We start from the raw sequence: 21645 nt of genomic DNA, 5'->3' as shown, positions 1-21645 counted from the left end.
GTTGCATTACTGTTTGTGAAAATGACATGCTAGAATTTGCTCCCTTTTCTTGGAAAGAACTCAGCTGAGCCAAAGAGAGCAACCCTGGAATGGAGTTTGATTTTTTTTTTTTTACTTTCCTGTGCAAACGAAACGTTCAGTAAATAGCTCCTTCATCCGCTTCTACAGTAGCTACCTTCATCTCTGCAAACAGGCCTGCTCTTTGACTGTGTGTTTTTCCACAGAGGGTACAGCCATACGTATATGAAGTAACATGTTCTGCACGTTTATGGATCCACGTGCTATAGTTGTAATAACAGGCCACATGTGTGCCACAATCTCAGCAGGGTGATAATGAAAGTGTGAGTGTTTGGGTTCATGTGTGTCCAGTGGTGTGAAAGAGACGGACATGTTTAGAAAAAAGCTGCACGCCACATACTCAGTGGGGCCTCTGTTGCCCTATGGAAGCTGTTTTATAAGACTCTTTAACCCCATCTCACTTTTAAACCCCAGCATTTTTGGCTGAAGAGTAATCAAACGGAGTAAGGACGCCGACTGACGAACTACAGTAAGTAAGGAATGCATTTTAAAGTTAGTTATAAACACCTAATTTCTCAAAAAAACTCTCAAAATGCTGTATGCTTTTTTTAATCAGATTTGAAACAACTATGTCATTAAATGCAGCATTAAAAGAAAATAACTAGGTTGAAAATGTAAAGCTTTCTAAAAATCTGTGAACATACGCATCAGTGAGGTGTAGATAATGACAGGAAACACAGAGTTTGTCAGATCCTTGACTTTGTATGTTTTCTGACAGGATAAGTCAAGAATCCCCATGGTAATAGAACTGAAATCTTTGGCATCAAAAACCATCAGGGACAAATGGCAATTAAAACTAAACCCAGAGGATTTACAATAAAGCCAGCGCCTAAGTGAAGTTAGAAACACAGAGATAAAGTCATTAGCTGTGTTTCCATTACAGATTTGCATAAAACTTTATCGAAGTTCTAGAAATGTCAAAAAACACAATTTTGCAATTACACAGTTTCCATCAAATCCTAATTATGTGAATAAACACAACGATAAATCATTCGAAAACATGGCGTTGGATGTGAACAATACTTTGATTTACAGCAGATACATTCAAATCACTGTCACGGCACTGGCGGTCATCATCATCTATCGAAGGAGACGTCTGTGCCTTATTCCTTGTGCTCCTATGACCCCACCTTTTTATTGACGTGTTCTCCCTACCACGTCAAAGGTGGATAAAGGTGAAAAGGATTTCATGTAATCCATGGACACCAGTGAAGATCACAAATCATTGAAGAAAAAAGGTTCAGAGCACTGTCTAGTGGGTCTAGATGACCCAACTCCCAATGTTAAAGTGCCTTGGATAGCACAAGGGTTACTCAGGCCGTGGAGCGGCAAGCTTCTGACACGTGGGAGCGGCTATGGATGAAGCCATTTTGGGAAATTGTGGTTGGTGATTTTACAGAGGAGCTGTGGATCCAACAATTCCACATGACACGCTCAACTTTTCATGAGCTGTGAGATGCTGTGGGACCTCTTGTGACGCCCGCTGTGCAGTGCCCCAGGTGATTGGTCACGTCTATTGTTTTTTACAGTGTATGGTCAGGTGTGGCTCATGGCAGAAGTCAGCGCTCAGAGCCACTCCTGCTACATGTCCATTCATTTTATCAACCAAACTCACACTACTGAGAGCTACGGCATAATATTATGGGACAAAATGAATCCCCCATGTCAAAAGACGCTCCAACGCTCAATTTATGGCATAAAATTACAATTACATTGTGTGACATCACATAGAAAATGCATTACCACCAGATCATCCCAAAATGAGGTAAAATCCTTCACCATTGCTTCCTGATACGGGCGCTACCATGTTGGAACCAGTCGACAGTGAATGGTCCGAGTCGCTCTTTTTCATCGTATCTATGGCAATTACTCTCACCATTGCTATAGATACGGTGACTAAGAGCGACTCGGACCATTCACTGTGGACTGTTTAATTTTGGTGGCGCCCGTATCAGGAAGCAATGGTACTTCCTATTTGGGCCACGAGAAGGGAGGAGTTGAGGTGTCCATTGTTTTCACAGTCAATGGTCGCGGCTCACAGACTTGAGTCAGGTGAGCCACCGGAAGTAGGTCGGAGCTGTTTACAGCACCAGTCCCTGCTGGAAAGAGTGTAAGGAAAAATATGAATAAAATAAAGAGGGAAATATTTTTTTCTTTTAAAGAACAATAGTTTGATTGCTATGCCCAATGAAACTCAGAAAACTAGCAGCTTTTTTCTGGAGTGGAATTTGTGTCAGCCTAACCTGTTTTGCAATTAACTGTACAACAGCAAAGTAGCAGAGTACTGTAGTGCTTTAATTACTCCGTGGAAAACAGTACAAATGCATAAGAACAATGACAAACTAATATATGTTTAATGGAACAGTCACCTCTTCCACAACCTATGTAAACAATGTAGCTTATATATTACAAGAATTTAGAATAAAGCTGACAACCATTTAGTTATCATTCAAAAACAGCACATTTCACATGACGTAATATATTTGACACTGGTTTAAACTGGACCAAGACTCCATGGCAGTTCTAATCTAATCAGAGAACAATCACAAGTTGGCATTTAAGATTTGAGAGAAAAATGAGGGGATGGAATTTCTACTCCCTTGAAACATCAAGGTGCCCTTATGCTGCTCAAAAGTCTGGGATTTTAGTGCAGAAAGTCTAAGAGTAGAGCATTTGTCATTTCTTATGTAACAGTTAACATTAGCACTTTGAAGAACTCTGACTAAAACAGAGGAAACATGTATGCTTCATAGTTTGTTGTATATAAAATGTGTACAAAGTACTGGAAGGATAGGATCTAAGGACACTTAGATCTGACAGCTATGAATTGTCTTAAACAAATAAAAAAAAATGTTTTCAAAGATTGCTTTAACAGGACAAAACCCCAAAGAAAGATTCCACACTTGTAATAATTATTTTAGGAATCGTTTGCATAAACTTCAAAACTATTCTAATAACTAACATTCAGTTGGTAGGCGTGCCCTGGAAACAACATACATGAGTGTTTGACGATCCTGAACTCTTCAAGAAATCAACAGACCTTTAGACTTTAGAGGTTTTCCCTTTTTTTGGAAGGTGAGGAGGAGTCTGAATGTCTGCAAAACATGAATGCACTGACTTTACTTGTGAAACCCATGTGGAATCAAAGACCCACTATAGACATGCATATTTTTTCCCAGCAGAAACCCCACATATACAATGGAAGGGCACAAAAATACCACAAAACAATAAACTCATCTGGGATCAAATTCTCCTTTATTGTAAGAGACCTCTAAAATGAGAATGTACAAAGAATTAATACACGATGAGTTGCCTTGTTAGTTGTGTTAAAATGTTCAGTTATGACCAGCTCCTTCAGCACGAGACTGTTGCCCCCACACTGCAAGAAGGAGCTTTACCGCGGGTCATTCCTCCCCACAGCCAGCAGACTGTACAACACCGCGTTACAGTGACACTCCACGGACCCTCTGTGTTTTGGTGTTTTGTTTTTTCATTCACTCATTTAACTTATTTTGTAAACTGTTGTTGTCTTTATTTTTCAGTAGTTTTTTTTATTCTTCCACAGTTGCTTATGCTGTGTATTTTTTCTTAGTTATTTTCTGTTTGCTGTTTGTACTTCTGAATGTTCTTTTTTTTTTTTTTGCTGCTGGAGATAAAAAGAATTTCCCCATTGTGGGATGAATAAAGTTTGATCTTATCTCTTATCTTATCTTATGTGTCATACATTTAACAGTAAGAACCTGATCTTGTTGACAGACAGATCCATACAAAAATATATATATTTTCTGTGTGGATTTCATGCAGCACGAACCTGACGGTCATTTCTCCACCATGATCTCCAGTCCATCCAACAGCTTTGGGACAAAACCCCACAATAGAACAAAAGAACAACACATGACATATTGATCAACTTCTCTTGATACTAAGATGCTCTAAATGAGAGCAAACTCAGAGGTTTTAAACTGTGGTTTTAGGGTTTTCAAAGAAAGGATGATAACATAAAAAAAGTTACAGGTTTGAATTTAAGTCAGTTCAGATTACATCGGGTCTGATGTTCATGTGGTACATTATGATCATTGACTGTACATGAGAACTGGACTGAGTAAGTGTGACGGCACCCACAAAAAAATTGGCTTACTCCCACTCGTGGCTCCAATCAATAGTCAATGTAGCTGTCATGATTGGGGTTTTTTTTTGCCTTAATTCTTGCCTACTGTTTTGTTACAGTCATGATTAGAGTTGTGTATGCCTTAGTTCTGCTTTCTGTTTTATTTTGAAGGTTTCCTGCATGTCTTAGTTTTGAGTTTTACTTCCCTGGTCCCAATCTCCTCTGATTGTTTTCACCTGTGTCTTGTCAGTCCTGTTTGTATATGTCTTGTCTCTCCCTTTCTCTGTGCTGGTCCATGTTGTCTTCTTCCATGTCTACCTGGTTACACAGAGAGTTGGTTCTGTTTGGTTTCCCTGCTCGGCAGCACTTTCGTTTATGTGAATTAATCCCTTTTTTCTTGGAACCACCTGCCTCCCGTTTCTGCATTTTGGGTCCTTCATCAACCACACTACCTTAGTTGCCTTTTATTTGCTATATTTATGCTGCAAAATTGTCGCCAGACTACGTCAATAAGCAGTGATTGGTCCAAGTCGGTCTGAGTCAACATTGCTATGGCAACCACTCTCGCCAATCAGCTTGTCGGAAGTCCACACCCCTTCAAATCCATTTAAAAGCGGGCTCAGGAGAATCTGTCAATCAATTAAAATATTTTGAATGCATCTGATTGGTCAGTTAATAACTTGAATAACTTGCACTGCAGTAAACATATTATGACAAAAGTTAGGATTATTAGGAACAAGTTAAAAAAGGTATCAGATCAAGAATGGTTATTCTGACAAATATGACAGAGTAATAGCTGTTTATTTCTCCATTGATGTCTATGGGAGTCTGGCTTCTTGGAGCCAGTGGGTACTTCCTATTTGTAACCCTAGGGGTAGGGGTCACTCATTCTAGTTTACATATACAGTCAATGATTATGATGAATGTATGAATAGTTTGACACAATTAATAGAAGATAAATTATGATAAGGAAAAAGTGAGAAAAAAGAGTTACTGTCACTTTAAATCAGATAGAATTAACCAACTCCTTCTATTTGTCCTCTCTGCAGTTACAGTTCACTGTCAGTGCAGCTTTAAAACAGTTCACTGTCAGAATTACTTTTTGTTCTCTAAAAATGGCTGACGATAACAGTAGACACCAAATTTCCGATGCAGAGGGGGGAATCCAAAGCTGCGCACTCCTGGTTGTGGTGGACCACAGTTAAGACGAGCCTTGGTGATGGGATAACGGACACTTCCATCAGCTAACCAGCCTGCGTCGCAGCGGTCAAATCCCGCCAGCTTCCATGCAGCATATAGATGACCCACTTTGGCAATTTGACTTCCATCCCTAACACAGGCCTGGACTGCTTGAGTGAAGTTGAGCTTCTTCTGATCTTTTAAGAAGTAGACATTCCCTACAGCAGAACAGAACAGTCAGTGAAAAGGCTAAAACTCCTGCCGCGACGTGCTCACACTCACCCTTCGTAGACGCAGAGAAGCAGAAAGCGTCGTAAAGGTTTAAAAAACGATGCCGTTGACCATAGCTGCGCAGACCAGGAGCCAGGTCCTCTCCTCCGCAGCTGTGGCGCGCCACCGTGATAGGATACTGCACTGTGCCGTCCGCCAACCATCCTGCATTGCACCAGTCAAGGCCCTCCTCCCAAGCGGAGAAAAGCTGCTCCACTGTAGCCAGAGTGGCCTCCTGATCCTGACATGCTTGATGGGCCGCAAAGAAGTTAAAATGGTAACGTCCTTTCTTGGAGTAGTAGGGGAACACCACACCTATGAACAGAATATACAGATTTAGATCATTTAGTAGTCAATAAATAGGAATTTTCTGGGCAATAAAACAAGAGACCATGAAGCTGCAGTTTCTTAGGTTGCCCAAACCTGTTTTAGCTATAATGCATTTGTTTTCCACAAAACAAACATCATTGTAGCAGTTTTTCCTGCTTTCGTCAAATGTTGGATTGTTGTGACATCTTAAATGTTTTAATTTAAGATATTTTGCTTTTAAAATGTTGTGTTGTAGATTAATAAACACCAATTTTTTAAACAAAACTTCATAAAAACATACATTTAGAAATACTTTCTTTTCTTTTTTTATAAGGCTCAAAATCTTAAAAATGTGTGCTGACTATTGGAGGAAAGCTATTTCACTAAATCACAAAAGTATGAAGACCAAATAAAGAGTGTACTTGCATTTTTTTAACAGGTTTTGTAGTGCCAGTATACTATAACAGATGGTCTCGAAGAGCATCTCACCCTTCAGCTCCAGCTCCACGGTCACACTTTCATCTTCAAGGCCGTCGATCACCTCACAGCGATACCGCCCAGTGTCATTCAGCTGCAGCTCATTGATGACTAGGGACATGTCTCCTGGAGCTGAGCGCCGCAGTCGTACGCGGCCCCGGAAGCCGCCGTAGCTGCGGTGACGGTTGCCCATGGCGACCATCACCTCGGTTTCCGTGGTGAAGGCATCAGAGGAAACAGCTGTTGTGATGGCGTTAGCAGGTAACCAGCTCCATTTGACGCGGGTCCTGCGTGGCGCGGTCAGCTCAGGCTCGTAACGGTACTTACAGGGGAGAGTGACGCTGCTGCCCCTGGTGCCTGACACTGAAGACTGGGGCGATTCCACAAGAAGACGGATCCCATTGAAGTAGACTTCGGAAGGCAGAAAACAGTGGAAAATGTGTTGAATGATGTAATCTCAATTTATACTGACATCAGTGAGTAAATTACTAAAACTGAGAATCCTAATCTAAGATCCTAATAATTTTAACCTCTTCTGGGTCTTCTGACTGAAAGCCCTGATGATGTTGATGCATAGTACCAAAAATAAAACAGCACAAGTACACACACCAGCCACTTTACTAAGTATACCTTGGACCCCTTTTTCCTTCAGAACTGCCTCAATCCTTGGTGGCAAAGATTCAACAAGACACTGGAAACATTCCTCAGAGAGCTTGGTCCATGTTGACATGATAGCATCACGAAGTTGCTGAGGATTTGTCCGCTGCTATCAATGATCCCGTTTCACCACATCCCAAAGATGATCTAATGGGTTGAGATGTGGTGACTGTGGAGGCTATTTGAGTCCAGTGAACTCATTGACATGTTCAAGAAACTAGTCTGAGATGATTCCAGCTTTAGGACATGGCCCCTTATCCTGCTGGAAGTAGCCATCAGAAGATGGTACACTGTGGTCAGAAAGGGATGGTCATGGTCAGCAACAACCCTCAGGTAGGCTGTGGGGTTTGAACCATGCTCAATTGGTACTAAGGGGCCCAAAGTGTGCCAAGAAAATATCCCCCACACCATGACAGCACCACCACCCCGAACCGTTGATACAAGGCAGGATGGAGCCATGCTTTCATGTTGTTGATGCCAAATTCTGATCCTACAATCCAAATGTCACGGCAGAAATGGAGACTCATCAGACCAGACAATGTTTTTCCAATCTTCTACTGTCCAATTTTGGTGAGTCTGTGTGAATTGTAGCCTCAGTTTCCTGTACTTAACTGACAAGAGTGGTGCCCTGTGTGGACTTCTTTTGCTGCTGTAGTCTGTCTGCCTAAAGGTTGGATGTTGTAAATTCAGAGATGCTCTTCTGCAGACATCTGTTGTAACCAGTGGTTATTTAAGTTACAAATCAAATCCTTTTTTTCTGCGAGTGGTCGATTACTTTAAGCTTTTTGTAATCAGTGTGGAGCTAATTCAACTGAGCTAAACATACCATTTTCCCTTATAAGACCCAAACATCCCCTTATTAGACCCCAAAAAGTATTGTTTAGTGTTCATTGTAATTGTGCTTAGTCTTGTTTCTTCACAGAGCCAACATCTGTCTGTTTGGTTGCTGTAAGCTAGATTCAGTCATATCAACCTGCTAATAGTTATGCAGATTTTAATTTTGTTTAAATTAAGCCTTGGTTCTCTGTTTGGTCTCGGTTTTCCCTTTGTAAATCTGTTGTGGACAAAACCAGGGGTCTGCAACCTGAGGCTCTGCAGCCACATGCGGCTCCCTTATCCCTACAATGTGGCTCGTTGGAAAAAAGATAATAATTTTAAAACAAGTAAGGATTTTAGCTTAAAGTCCTTCAGGTTCTGTCAGATTTTAACAAGTCAGATGGCTGATCCAAATGACGGTAAAAGATTTAATCAAATGTTAGAGTGGTTAATTATTGAAATAATCTCAAAGCTCACATATTTTTATCTTCTGCAGCACAACAGTGTCTAGTTGCTGTTCAGAGACAGAGTTCTTAGAGTACAGAATTGCTTTTACGTGTTTCTTTTAAATTGTATTCCACACCAATGTTTTCATGCTTATATTTGATAGTAAAAGGAGACAAAGGAAGACGGTGCACCAAAGTTAATAAAGAAGAAAATGTCATTTTTCACTTAACTTTCTTGAATTCTTAATTAAAGTTGCATCAGGATGACATTATTTGGAATATAATGAGAGACAGTTTGGAAGTAATTAGCACAGCACTGGTGAAGAAGCAGCAGATTTGTTCTGTGTGGTTAAAAGAAAAAAACACATCCTAATGACAGAGTTTAGCATTATTGACTATATTCAAATAAAAGTTCTCCTTTGACTTCATGCTAAATAAAAAGCACATACTCTCTCCGTTCCCATTCCTGTTGCTGATATCCTGGTAGTGAAAGCCATTGTTGAACCCATAGAAGCTGCTCCGGCCTCCGGGCAGCAGGAGGTACACCCAAACGACCACCAGGGGGCGGTGCAGACTCGGCATGACTCTGTGGGGACAAATGCATTTAAACGATCCATTTTACTCAGTGCCCAAAGCCTAAAGTCTGCAAAACACTAAATGCATGAAGCAGGTTAAGATCTCATTTTATGCACTCAATTAGATCAAATAAATGATAAATTCACTTAAATTTACTAGAAACGCCTTTTAATATTTCCAGGTGTTTTGTGCTCAGAAAACTGAGTCAACAATTTTTCCTGATAAAAAAAAGTCACACTTTTAAGACTAAACATATAACATGCTATGGAAAACCTGAACCTTGTAGGCTACTCTTTAATAAATGCGTTTTGACTGCCTTTGCTTTTAAAAAGAAAAATATCAATCAAAAATAAACAATATAGACCTACATTTGTTCTTTACAATTAATCTTTCAGTTTTCTCAAGACAAAAAAGCATTGTAGTTATTCCTTCACCTTCCTTTATATTGTTAATTATTCATCAAAATACTGAGAGATTTTTCTGCAAAGAAGTGTGTGACGTAAACAACAGATTTGAATGTTTACAAAAATCATTTTTTGCCTCGGAAAGTAGTCCCAGCTGCACCTTTACCCTTAAAACTTCACTAAATTGAGTCGAAATTAAAACAATAAAAAAATAAATCCTATTTTAAAACTTAGAAAAAATGAATAGGCTGTAGGTAAAGGTGTGCAATTTTAGAAAAAAAAAAAACGAGAGAGAAAAACAGTATTTTCCAGAATCCCTCACAGATGAGCAGAAGTCCGTCCAGCGCGCCTCCAGTCAGATGTCTCCTCATCTTCTGTTGTCTGTTTCACAAACGTGCTCTCCACCCGGAGGAGCGCGATGACGTCACGAGTAGAGGCATCCCCTCACGTCAGGGAGGGCTCTCGACTTCCAGGAGCCCCCCCAGCACACGCACGGAGTCACGCCAGGACACGCATCGGCTCACAACTGCATCACCTTTATTGGAGGATGGTTTCATAGTGGGCTAAGGAATCTGGCCAGAAATCAGTCATTTTTTTGTATAGCTTCAACCAGTTAATACCATAAATAAACAGTATGATTGAAGAAACTTTGAATGTTTTCAATTCAGCTTCAAACTTTGCAGAAATGCCATGTTTTTGAATTAAAAAAAATGTTTACACAGTGGTCTGAATATAGTATGTTAAAGAAAAATACATCTGAAAGACATTTTCATCCTTTTAGTCTAGAGCTGACAGATATAACTGCTGATTAGCTGCACAAAAGACAATTGTCATTTTCTGGGGGGGGGAGTAGACTTAACTTCACAGTCCTTGTGACTGATTTACACAGCAATTTTGCAGTGAAGCATTTTTCTCAACAGTTGGTTTAAAACTAAAACCAGACCAGTTTGGATGACTCAGTTTAGGCTGACAAACACATAAAAAACGTTTGAAATGACAATCTGATTCTGAATCAGCAGTTGTGCAAAACCATCTCAATTAACAGAAGACTTTTTCAAGACCACAGTGTTTTTAGCTTTGTGTTAAAGAAACAGTTCAGATATACTTCTAGGAATATTAAGCAAAAAAAGTATAAATATGAATCAATACATTTAATTTTCTCTGCTCTTTCTATATACAGGAACAGGGGCGTGCACAGGATTTTAGAGGAAAGAAGTCGGAAAACGGCATCAAAAGCAATAGTTTTTTTTGCCCTTTAAACAGTACAGAAATTAAGTAAAATTTTAAAATAAGCTACTAATAAATAACTACACAGCTATGTGACCTGTATAGGTAAAAGTGAAACAACTGTTCTTTATTTTATGTAAACAAATGATTGTCAATCATTGTCAACATGAGTTCACTTTGTCATAGACTTGGAAGACATAAAAGCAATAAAACACTGAAGGTTGTCTATACTGACACAATGTGATGCAGTCGTAATTAACATGAATCAAGTTTAATACAGATGGTGATTTTTTAAACACAGACATCCTACAACTTTTTCCCCAGAATGATGAAATTACTAATAGCGTTTTATGAAATTGCACGTTCCTGTGAGGATTTTGTGGTTCTATTTGGTTTTTCCGTGGCGTTTCTGGTCATGTCCTGACTTCTCTAAGTCACTCCAGGTTCACGTTAATCATCCACAGCTGTCTTCATTTCTGTTACTTGTCTTCTGTAAGCAGAAGTGTCCGGTTTTCATTTTTACATTGTCAGGTCATCTGCTTTACCTGGTTTTTGTTTCTCCACAGTTTTTGTCCTGTTTAAGTTTATTTATTAAATCTTTAGATTTTTGCCTCCATGCCCCGTTTCCTGCATTTTGGCCCTTACACCTCCAGTTCCTGACAGCTGCATCCAGTGTGACTCCTGTTCTAAATGGGGATTCACAGCCAGATAAACTCTCTTTTGCATCTTATCCTCTAAACGCAGGCTGAAACTGAATGATACCGAATTTAAAGAAGGCAATTCTAATCAGAAAATATAAACAGATTCATTTACCCCAGTGTCAGACTAGTATTGAAGAAGATATCAACTAGCTATAACTGCGATTGTCTTATTTTGAATCAATCAATCAATCAAGCTTTGTTTATATAGCGCTTTTCATTCTAAAGGTAACACATACTGCTGTATACGGTAATCAAATTAAACAGTATATAAAAACGAAAGTGCAATAATATAAAAATTGAACCCCACACACACAAAACCTCCAACCCCCTTAACCAATGTAGGTAGACATGGGGAAACACGCTGTGTATGGAAAAAGCTGAACTTTATCTTCAGACTATGACATTCCACTAATATCAAGGTGAAGGTAATTTGAAGAAAAAAATTCAGCTCAGATTGTGGATGGTTTCATGAGAATTGACCTTTTCAGCTGTAAAAGTAACATGCAGAAATGCTATTAATAATCCCTTGTGCTATCTTAGATGACCCCACCCTTACATTAACGTGTTCTCCCTACCATGACAAAGGTGGATAAAGGTGGAAAGATTTCATGTAATCCATGGACACCAGTGAAGATCACAAATCATTGAAGAAAAAATGTCAGCGCACTGTCTAGTGGGTCTAGATGACCCAACTCCCAATGTTAAAGTGCATAGGACAGCACAAGGGTTACGAAGAGTGATGGCTGAACATACAGATTTATGAAATACTATAACTTGCAAAAAGCATGTTTTGGTAAATCTTACATGGTCTCATTTTACCAAACTGACCTACCTTTTCTCCTTTTTGGCAACAGAAGTAGTGTCTCTGATGTTTTTCATGGCTTCTTTCCAGAATGAAACAGGAAAATAGCTCCTTTTTTCATTCGTACAAACACTAACAGCCACTTTCACCAGGTTTGGGTTCATTTCAAAGCAGGGAAGGATCCCAACGAAGAGTTAACATTGTTAAGATTTAACGGCTTTTTTTCAAACTGATGCAGCCTGACCAAACCCTGACCTGGGAGTCTTGGAACATAAATGTTTTCTTCCTAATGAAAAGGGTTTTTTGTCCCAGTAAAGGTTGAATATCTGATCTTCAAAGCATGGCATGTTGTGGATGTAGTGGAGGAAACAAAGCTGAAAAGCTCAACATCGTTGCTCCTGCACACTGCTGTCGACAAAACATTTTCCTCGCCTTTGTGTTGCTAATATTTCCTCACTGTCTCACATTTCTGCCATCAGCTGCAAGAACAAGCAGGCACTGTGGAAAACAAAAGCAATTTCAGGTCTCTGTGGGGGCCTGCGAGAATGTACTGCCATGCCTCCGCCCAGCTATCTGAGAAGAGGATGGCTTTTGGAGTGCAGATGGAAGCTGCCCCCCCTGACCCTGAAACAGCCCGGGGTACTAAACGTATTTTTTCACCAGGCACCACCCTCATAAAGGTGCTGCAGACCAACACCACAAATAAATAAATACCTGAATGCAAACGTCCCTGATATGTAAGCCCCTACGCTTCCAGTCATGGGGTATTGCCTGATAATGTCAGCTTTACAGAAACCAGATCCAGCCCTGAAGCAGAGTGGGGGCGCACTGTGGACTTAGAGGTGTTGAGGGAAAAGCCCTCCCAGAGGACAACCAGAGGTCCAGACTGAAAGTCCTCTTGGTAAAAGACAGATTTTGGACCAGATAATATAAATGCTGGTAAAATACTTTTTATCAACAAATTCTGACAACTATGTTTTCAATTAAAAACACAAAGCTGCCTTGTATTCATGTCCTATTCCTGCATAATGAAATCACAGGAAATCATAGAGTCTATGGTGATGGCTGTAGAACTTGCATTCATTTATTCTAATCATAATTGTAAACAAAGTCACTATGAGTATCAAATAAATATGCTAAATAAATTACTTTTCACTAAAGGAAACAAGCAGAAACAAGATGCTGTCGAGACTTATTAAGGTTTTGAAAAACTATTTAGTAAAGTTTGAGATAAAAAAAATTAAAACCAATTTTCAAATATACATTTATAAAAGAACAATTAAATCTGCTTTTTTTGTCATCTTTAAGTATAGATAGTTTGTAAAAATAATATTAAATGAAACCATAGTATTATTGTTACTGAGGAGTACAACTGAAGTTTTAACAAAGAAACTAAATTAATTTATATATTTCAGCAGTTTTATCAGTCGGCAAATGATTTTCTATATTCATTTTAATTTTTATTCTGTATCTTGTCAGCTGCATAGATGCTCATGACGATGATGAGGAGGTGTCCTTCACAAATATAGCTCCTTTCAGTGTGAAGCTTCAAGTCTTTTCTTGGTGGTGACAATTGGACTTTGGACAGGTGGCAAATGAGAACAACAGAGTGGAAGGTCCTTACAAATGAAATGATCAAAAATACGCATTTCAAACAGTTTTATCTGTTATTATTATTAACATAAACTAGTCATTTTGGAGGATGACGCTTTCGTTTTAAAATTTTGCTTTTGTTACTTCAGCAAAGCCTACAGCAGCCTGTATTGATGATTTCCTAATATTTGTCAATGATGTATATATATATATATATATATATATAAATATATATAGCGCTTTTCTACCTACATGGCCCAAAGAGCTTTACAGCAACAGACCCATTCACCCAGTCACACACACATTCGCACACTGGCACCAACCTTCCACCAGAGGCAAGGTGGGGTTCAGTGTCTTGCCCAAGGACACATCGACTCATCGGTGAGCAAGGCGGGAATCAAACCTGCAATCTTACGATCATGGGTCGACTGCCCTACCGCTGCACCACGGCCACCCCATATTGATGTAAATTTGCATCAATAGGCTAACGGGGCTAAAGACTTTGTCCAAAAACCATCAGAACTCTGGTTTGAATTTGGATGTGCAGGAAACCTGTTCAGCCCGAACCATGATTGATGACTTTTTGGGGGTGGACTCTAGTAAAACCCTTGGGCTCTGAGTGAAAACACAGAGGGATGGAAGGAATTTCAATTAGCTACTTCTACTTATTGCTGTGGAACTACTTTTCCCAATAGAGGGCAAAGTGGGCTGAATAGTCATTTATAAAATGTCCAGGTTAAAACTAGTCGCTCGCTTCACTCTTGAATACATTTCAAAGATCCTTTTTTGATTCTGTGGTTTTTTATTCATAGCTTAATTGGTTAATCTAAATTCTCCATATGTGTGAGTGTGAGTGTGGATGGGTGTGTGATTTGTGGCCCTGCGACAGACTGGCGACCTGTCCAGGATGCCCCCTGCCTTCCCCCATGAGTGGCCGGGATAGGCTGGGACCCCAAAAGGGACGAAACTGGTTTAGAAGATGAATGAATGAGTTCAAGTTTCTTTTCTAAGAGCCCAAATCATCAACTCTCCATCTCTGAGTATTTATGAGGAGTGTTTGCTGAAAAGCATTAAACCAAATAGTGTCAGGCCATGACAACCCTGCATTCAGTCTCATCATTCCAACCCATGTTTGCTCCAGAACATTTAGATTTCTGCAAATCTCAGCCATCTTTCTATACTCAATAAAAAAAATAAAACGAATTTAAAAAAAAGTTATTTTTTGATTAATTTTGTCAAAAGTAAGTTTACAAAAAAGCTTTGGTTACCTCTGTGTTTCTTTTAAATTCTCTGATCATTTTAGTGACTTGTGTGTTTTTGGTGTCCTGAGAAGACTGAATATGCTGCCTTTGTATTTTGAACAATCTTTCTCAAAAATGTAAAACATTAAATCCAAATGTTTTAAATTCTCTTGATTCCCAGGGAATTATTTGGGGGTGGGGGGTGTCTTTCATTCAGCCTCAGAATTTTGGCTTTGTTATTGCACAATATATAAAGACAGAGTGTGATTTACTTTGTTTTCATGTGAGGCTGCATTTAGAAAAGGACCACTGTGTCCCAAATCATAAAAGTCTGAATCCGGGAAAGGAAGAATTTCTGGTTTTCTATCACAAACCAAAATCACGAAGTGGAAGAACGATTAACCTCAGATGACGACAACAGAAAATTATACCAATAATCTTAAAAAGAAGTGGATGGCAAGTATCATGGCAACTTTTCCTTTCAGAAGAAAACAGAAAACCTTCAAAGCAGAACAACTTTATTTTTCTCAATAAATCACTTTTTTATTGTAAAACTGCGAGCAGAAGAACCGTTTTGTCAAAATAAAACTGAATAGATTTAAGTGTAAATTCCTAAAATGTCTGAAAGAACCATTAAAGTTGTGTTGCTCATCTTATCGCTCTGGTTTCTCATATTCAAGTGCTTGAATTACCTTGATGACAAAAAAAAGGGCCAGAATTTAATATATAATAGAAAAGATTTCAAAAAATGTTCCCTCATCTACGGTACCCTTTTTACCTTCTTTGAAACCCAAAAAGGTTGTCCAAGATCTTGAAGACTCGTCTGTAGTTTCAGGCTTTTATGGGAACACAAAACATTGGGGAAGTTATCTTAATGCATTTTTTAACCTTCAGGATGTTCAAAAACTTCTTAAGGTCCTGGATTGCAGTAGTTTAGGACTTAATTTCATTAATTAAGCCCAGATCTGAAGAGCATTGATGATCTCAAACCATCTAAAAATGTGAGGCTGGCCTCATTAAGTCTGTGTATTCAGCAGCGGATGAGATGATGAGCCTGAACCATTTTCTGGCTGTCTGTTGTCTTCAGCCCCCCACTCTGAAGCGTGGTGGCTGCCCCTTCCCCTCCCCGTGCGTCTCGGAAGCCATTATCTCCCAGTTTGTTTGCAGGGACCAGACCAGTGCTCTTCCCAAAGCCCTAGATGAAAGGCTTTAGCCCGAGGCCTTAAATACCAGCAGCCCCTGTGAACTAACGGGTGACTGAGGCTTGGAGGGCAAGAATGTCAGCGACAGGCAGCCCAAGTCATGAGGCCAGAGGGATGAGCGGAGCCGGAGCAGACAGCAAAGAAGAGTTTGTTGTGTCGGCGTGAGCACAGGCACGCTGTCATTAGAGGAGGCTGCTAACAGAAAGGGCCAGTTAGTCCCAGAAGGTGTGTGAGTGTGGTGTCAGAGCGACTGTGGTGATTAAAGAGGACCGTTTCAATAAAAGACCATTAGAAGCTTTAAAGGTACATCTCAGGAGGACAGCTTCAACCAGATTAAAAAGCATAAGATAAGATGAACTGTAATGAAAAAAAGCAACACTACAATTTCTTATTTTTATTTCACACCAATGTACACAAAATGCCAAAGTGATGGCTGTGGTTTTGAACATGGCTGTGGAAAAGGCCATTATTGCCTGTCAAGTCAGCAGCTTAAAACATTTATCAGAGCAAAAATAATATAGCTTTTCCTCTTTTTTTGGATGACATGTTATCCGTTATCATGGGTACTGAAATAGCAGTTGTTATCCAGGAGCTGATCCTTCCTGTTCTAACCAGATGCAGCGCCTCCAGCTTCCTGCTTTGAAGTGTTCCTTTCTCCCATACTACGCTTGCCGTCAAATCAGGACACTGTAACGTGGTCAGATATTCACTCACCTTAAATGACTTTGTGATTTGCAAATAAAATGCTCTCAGCTATACGACATCTGTCCGTGTAATTGGCTTTAATTTTACTTTTAAAATAATACACAAGTTTATTCTTTTTGAAACTTTAACTCCTTATATCAGCAAAATGCACATTTCTTGTGGTAAACAATAAAAAATGTGTAATACTGCAGTTACATTATTAATCATTTAGAGTTGTGGAAAAGAAAAGAAACCATTTAGCTTTATTTCAAACAATCACCTTTGAGTTTTTTGCATAAAGTCTTCTGTAATTTGACAAAGTGGGCTTCAAGTCCCACTCTGATCCTCTTTTCATGTGTCATGCAGGCTTTCCCAGTGGTCTTTTAATTATGATTATACCATGGTCTGGGTGAATACTCGATTCTGATTGGCTGCTGGGTGTGCATTAAAAAGTGATGAACCACAGTGATAGACTCACGGTGAAAAAAAAAGTCCCGGTCACCTAGCTAAAATGTTTCGTATCACAGCGCCGGCTTCTTTAAAACAACCTTTTGCTTCATCAGTTGGACAAAAACAACCGGTAAGAGGTGAACTTTCTCTCTGAACTGATGCTTTATTCAGCCCATTAGAAAGACCAGCACATATATATCGCCGAATCTTGACTGCAGCGGTGGTTGTTACGTGGTGCGGCGCCGCGCCACGTTGGTGGTGCCGCACCACGTAACACATAGTCCGCTTTTTGTGAGAAAAGCGATCCAAATCGGAAAAAATACAAGAATTAAGGACTAAAAACTGGTTGATATGTATTGCTTTTGTAAGTGACCATGGTATAAGCGGATTAATGGCCTTCGAAGTGTGCGTTTATTACTTTTTAACGCACTTCGCAGAAGCAACCGGTTCAGGCTTCCACGCTGTGCACATTTTGTCGGCTATTAACCCTTACTTAAGTCTTATGCTGTTTTTAGCCAAAATTTAAACCGGTTTTGTTTTCTAGGACATAGTTTCTGCAGCGCGGTGGTAGTTTATTACAAATTTGCCTCTCAGTTGTGGGCTGGATTGTTGGCATGGAGTAAGCCTGCCCCCACTTTCCATCATCCCTTTGTTTACACTCTACCGCTAGTTTACACCACCAACCTAATATTACCAGTGCAACAAAAATGGCGAGCAATATTGGAGCTATCCAGTTTTGGGCCAGATGCCAACTCGGACGAGGAAAACAAAGACATGCATGGATCTATTTGTCTACAAGTGGATGCATCAGAATGGAGCGGAGCAGGGAGGTTGTGGCTGGCCGTTGTAGGTCCTATGTCACAACTACAATCTTTTCCAACACCATTTTTTGTTTGCTCCTGATCCACAACAATTTGAATAAAGAAATATTCAGAAATACAATTTTAATCTTATTTTTGCTACACATACAAGAACATGTTAAAAACACCCAAAACATGATTTTCATCAGAGTGGGTCTTTAAATGCGAGGGATTTACTCACTGTTTTGGGGACCACTATTCCTCCTCAGGCTGTTTAAGAGAGAGGACAATAGAAGAAAAAAACAGAGATTAAAGCCAAAGATTAAAAGGGGGAAACAAAGAAAAGTAGAAAGCTGCTATTAGCCTCTTAGACTCATGACTGTTGGCAGACCCAGAGGGAAAACAGCTGTTCCAGTGACCGCTGCTCAACTTTCTTAAGCATTACCTTCAATTTACAAGTTGAGTCCAAAATGTGATGCAATCCGTCGGAATAAGAGGCTTCTTTGTGACTAAATGATTTGTTGTTGGTTGCTGCTTGTGCAGGCTCAGTTTACAGAATTGAACCCTCAGTTTCACTGTCTGAACGCATTCTCATATTGATTGCACAAGCCTGCAGGGCCCTACAGAGGCATTTCACTGCTGAAGTGACCTTCACACACTGTAATGAGACGAGAAGAATCGGTGCCTGCTCGAGTGAAGACGCTGCTGAAAGATTGCAGAGCAGCCGAGTCTCTGGGGGCTTTGAATGCTAAACAGTCAAAAGGACCTTCTGCGCGTTAAGACGTCCAAACATCCACCTTCAAAATGGAAAACAGGTCAAACCTGTATTATAATTAATATCAAAACAAATGAAAATTGTATGAATTTTTATTTTTTTTTAACTAAAAAAACTAACTGTGTTGGTACCTTTTCCCCCCCAACATGTAATAATAATTATCTTTCACATAAAAGTGCAAGATGTACATATGCATATATATGTGTATATGTATATAATGCTTATCCAATTATATTAATATTTACCCAACGTCAACACTCTCTACCTCATTGCCGTTTTGTTTTTTCCTCTTGCACATCTGACATGTTTGCACACAATTTTTGGACATTTCTTTATTACAGTTTATATTTATACATTTGTACATGTTGGACATACTGATATATTTCATATTATATTTCGTTATTTGAAATGGTGATGATGCTTCAATTTCAACTTCATTGTACAATGACAGTAAAAGCATATCCATCCATCTATGAACTTCTTCTGAAGATGCTTTTTTTACATTTGACATAAGAGTAATTACATCCTTTCTTACTGATACGATGAACATCTCCAATCAATCAACTTCTCTGTCCCTCAGTGACGATCATATGTCGACATCACAGCAGTTCAAGTTTGTTTTTTTCAAAAACTCAATTTGTTGCTCAGATTGTTCCATAAATTTGCTGTACGCATAAAGATCGTTTATCATTTTGCTCTAAATTTGTGTTTTATAATTTTTTAAGCTTTTAAATGTTTACATCTACCCATTTCTTCAACATTGGAATATTAGTTGATTGTCAAAGTTTAACGTTATTCTTTTTAAAGGAATAAATCTGCTAATTCAAAACCCATCTGATGAGAATAATGTTTTTGAAGTTTTAAACATGTGCTTGTAAAAACTTTTTGAAGAGGACATACATTTAAAAAATTAAGCTCAAAATTGCATTTCTGAGTATTTCTTTATTCAAATTGTTGTGAAGCAGGAGCAGATGAAAAGAGAAAGACCTCATTTGTGATGAAGAAAATACGCTGGGGGGGGGGGGGGGGGGGGGTCACCAGCTCCCTGCTCCAAGCTCTATAGCACTGGACAGGGGAAGGAGGGGTGATGTCGCTACACATCAACTGTCCCGCCCAGAACTCAGAGGCAACCTACTGCTGCTCCGCAGAAACTAGGATCTAGAAAACAACACAGGTTTTTTGAGTTTGACTAAAAATGGCATGATCATAATAAACAGACCACTGTTAACGATTTTACATTAATGGGACTTTGAAGGAAAAACAACAGTGTTTTTTTAACTAATATCTTTATTCTTCATTAGGATACAAAGGCCAAACTTTAGCTCCAGTTAGAAACACAATACTGGAATAAAAAAAAAAACAACTCTAAGTTTCAATTACAACAAATAAATTCAAAAAATACCATAAAACACAGCAATGTTTCAATAGTAGAAAACAGAGAAACTAAATCTTAACTGCAGATTCAACACTAAGGAAGAGAAATGTCACAAAAGAGACTCAAATGGGTTCAACTCGAACTGACTCAAAGCATAAATGCGTGCAGCCGTTAAAACCAGTGCAGACTGGAACCATCTGCAGCGATGACAACATTGTACAGCGCTCGACTCTAACAATTATGTGCAACCTCTATGTGGTGCTGCCATCCCCTCATGCATTTTTAAAGATCTCCGATTATTATTCATTGTTAACAAAACTAGCACTGTATAATATTGCACAAGCCCATACTTCATAATTCATAGGGGGTAAGGTCTGGAATATAGTTGCAGGGCGAAGGTCCAATAAAAGTGCAGCTTTGGGATTTAATTGGATTTGCTTTGAGAGCAGTGTCGGGGGCTGCAGCTTTGAACTGGAGCAACAACAGTGGACCCAAAATTAAAAATAAATGATCTGCAGCAAACATTAGCATCCACTGATGCTGACAGATCTCAGTACGGCTACACCACTTCTACATGTCAAATATTAACAACCAACATAACAAAGACACTGAACTGAGACACTTTCCATTTTAATTTAACTGCACATGTGATGATAAACATGTTTACCCAAAATGCAATTCGTTTCTTTTTGTTTTTTAAGTATTACCAATATCAAAACACGACTATCAAAGTGCCTTAAAATAGGGTGAACACTGATAATATCACAGCCACTTGAGAGAATGAAAGAGTGCTTTGACTGTACATGGAGGATGTGTAAACCAATATTCTATACCTACCAAATAATACCAACACTGTTCTGGATTATACTGTATTAAAACTCTAAGGTAAAATCAGGTTGTAGATCTACAGCTGTCCAAGTCCAAAAAGTTACTTTTAAATCTGAAGTGGTTTTAACCAAAGTAAACTAGGGGGAAATAGCTTTATCCTCTAATTTTTCCAATTAAAAGTGACTTTTTAAGAACTAATATACCATAAATCTAACAGATCACCAACTCTAGAGCGCTGTGTGGTTCACATCTGCTACAGCAGCTAATAAAACAATACTAAAAAAAGCTGGTAGAAAATAATACAGAAAATAATACTGGACTAACGCATGAACTGTCTGAACCCACTGCATCTGCACTTACAGCAGTGTGTGTTAATCTCATTCGCTGTGTTTCCAAAGAAATAAAGTGCTTTCTTTATTTATCAAGCAGCGATGGCCATAGACTCCTTCAGTATCTGTTTATGACATCCGGTCTATCTTTCCTGGACCAGAGTTCACATCTGCAATACTGACAGAATGTGAGGATTCTCTCCAACAACAATCACTTCCTTCTGCATCCATGCTGGATTTAGCAGATTTCTACAAATGAATCCAAAAGCACATAAACCTGCAGAGATGTTGGCAAGAGGCCACTTTGATGTGAAGCAG

The 21645-nt window shown here is 39.1% G+C and overlaps 1 protein-coding gene across 1 annotated transcript; it reads right to left on the bottom strand.

The window, feature by feature from the left end:
- Positions 1 to 2352: 2352 nt before the first annotated feature.
- hapln3 (hyaluronan and proteoglycan link protein 3) lies at positions 2353 to 9744 on the bottom strand. The gene is made up of 5 exons (XM_004069411.5): positions 9643 to 9744; positions 8790 to 8926; positions 6434 to 6832; positions 5648 to 5950; positions 2353 to 5583 (listed from the first exon to the last, which is right to left on the bottom strand). The coding sequence occupies exons 2-5, from the start codon at positions 8920 to 8922 to the stop codon at positions 5282 to 5284; spliced, it is 1137 nt and encodes a 378-aa protein (XP_004069459.1). The 5' UTR covers positions 8923 to 8926; positions 9643 to 9744; the 3' UTR covers positions 2353 to 5281.
- Between the last annotated feature and the right edge of the window lie 11901 nt (positions 9745 to 21645).

This window comes from Oryzias latipes, chromosome 6 (assembly GCF_053564925.1).
Source record: "Oryzias latipes strain Hd-rR chromosome 6, Olatipes_Hd-rR_3.1".
Classification (NCBI taxonomy): Eukaryota; Metazoa; Chordata; class Actinopteri; order Beloniformes; family Adrianichthyidae; genus Oryzias; species Oryzias latipes.
This window is presented reverse-complemented; position numbering and strand designations above follow the sequence as displayed.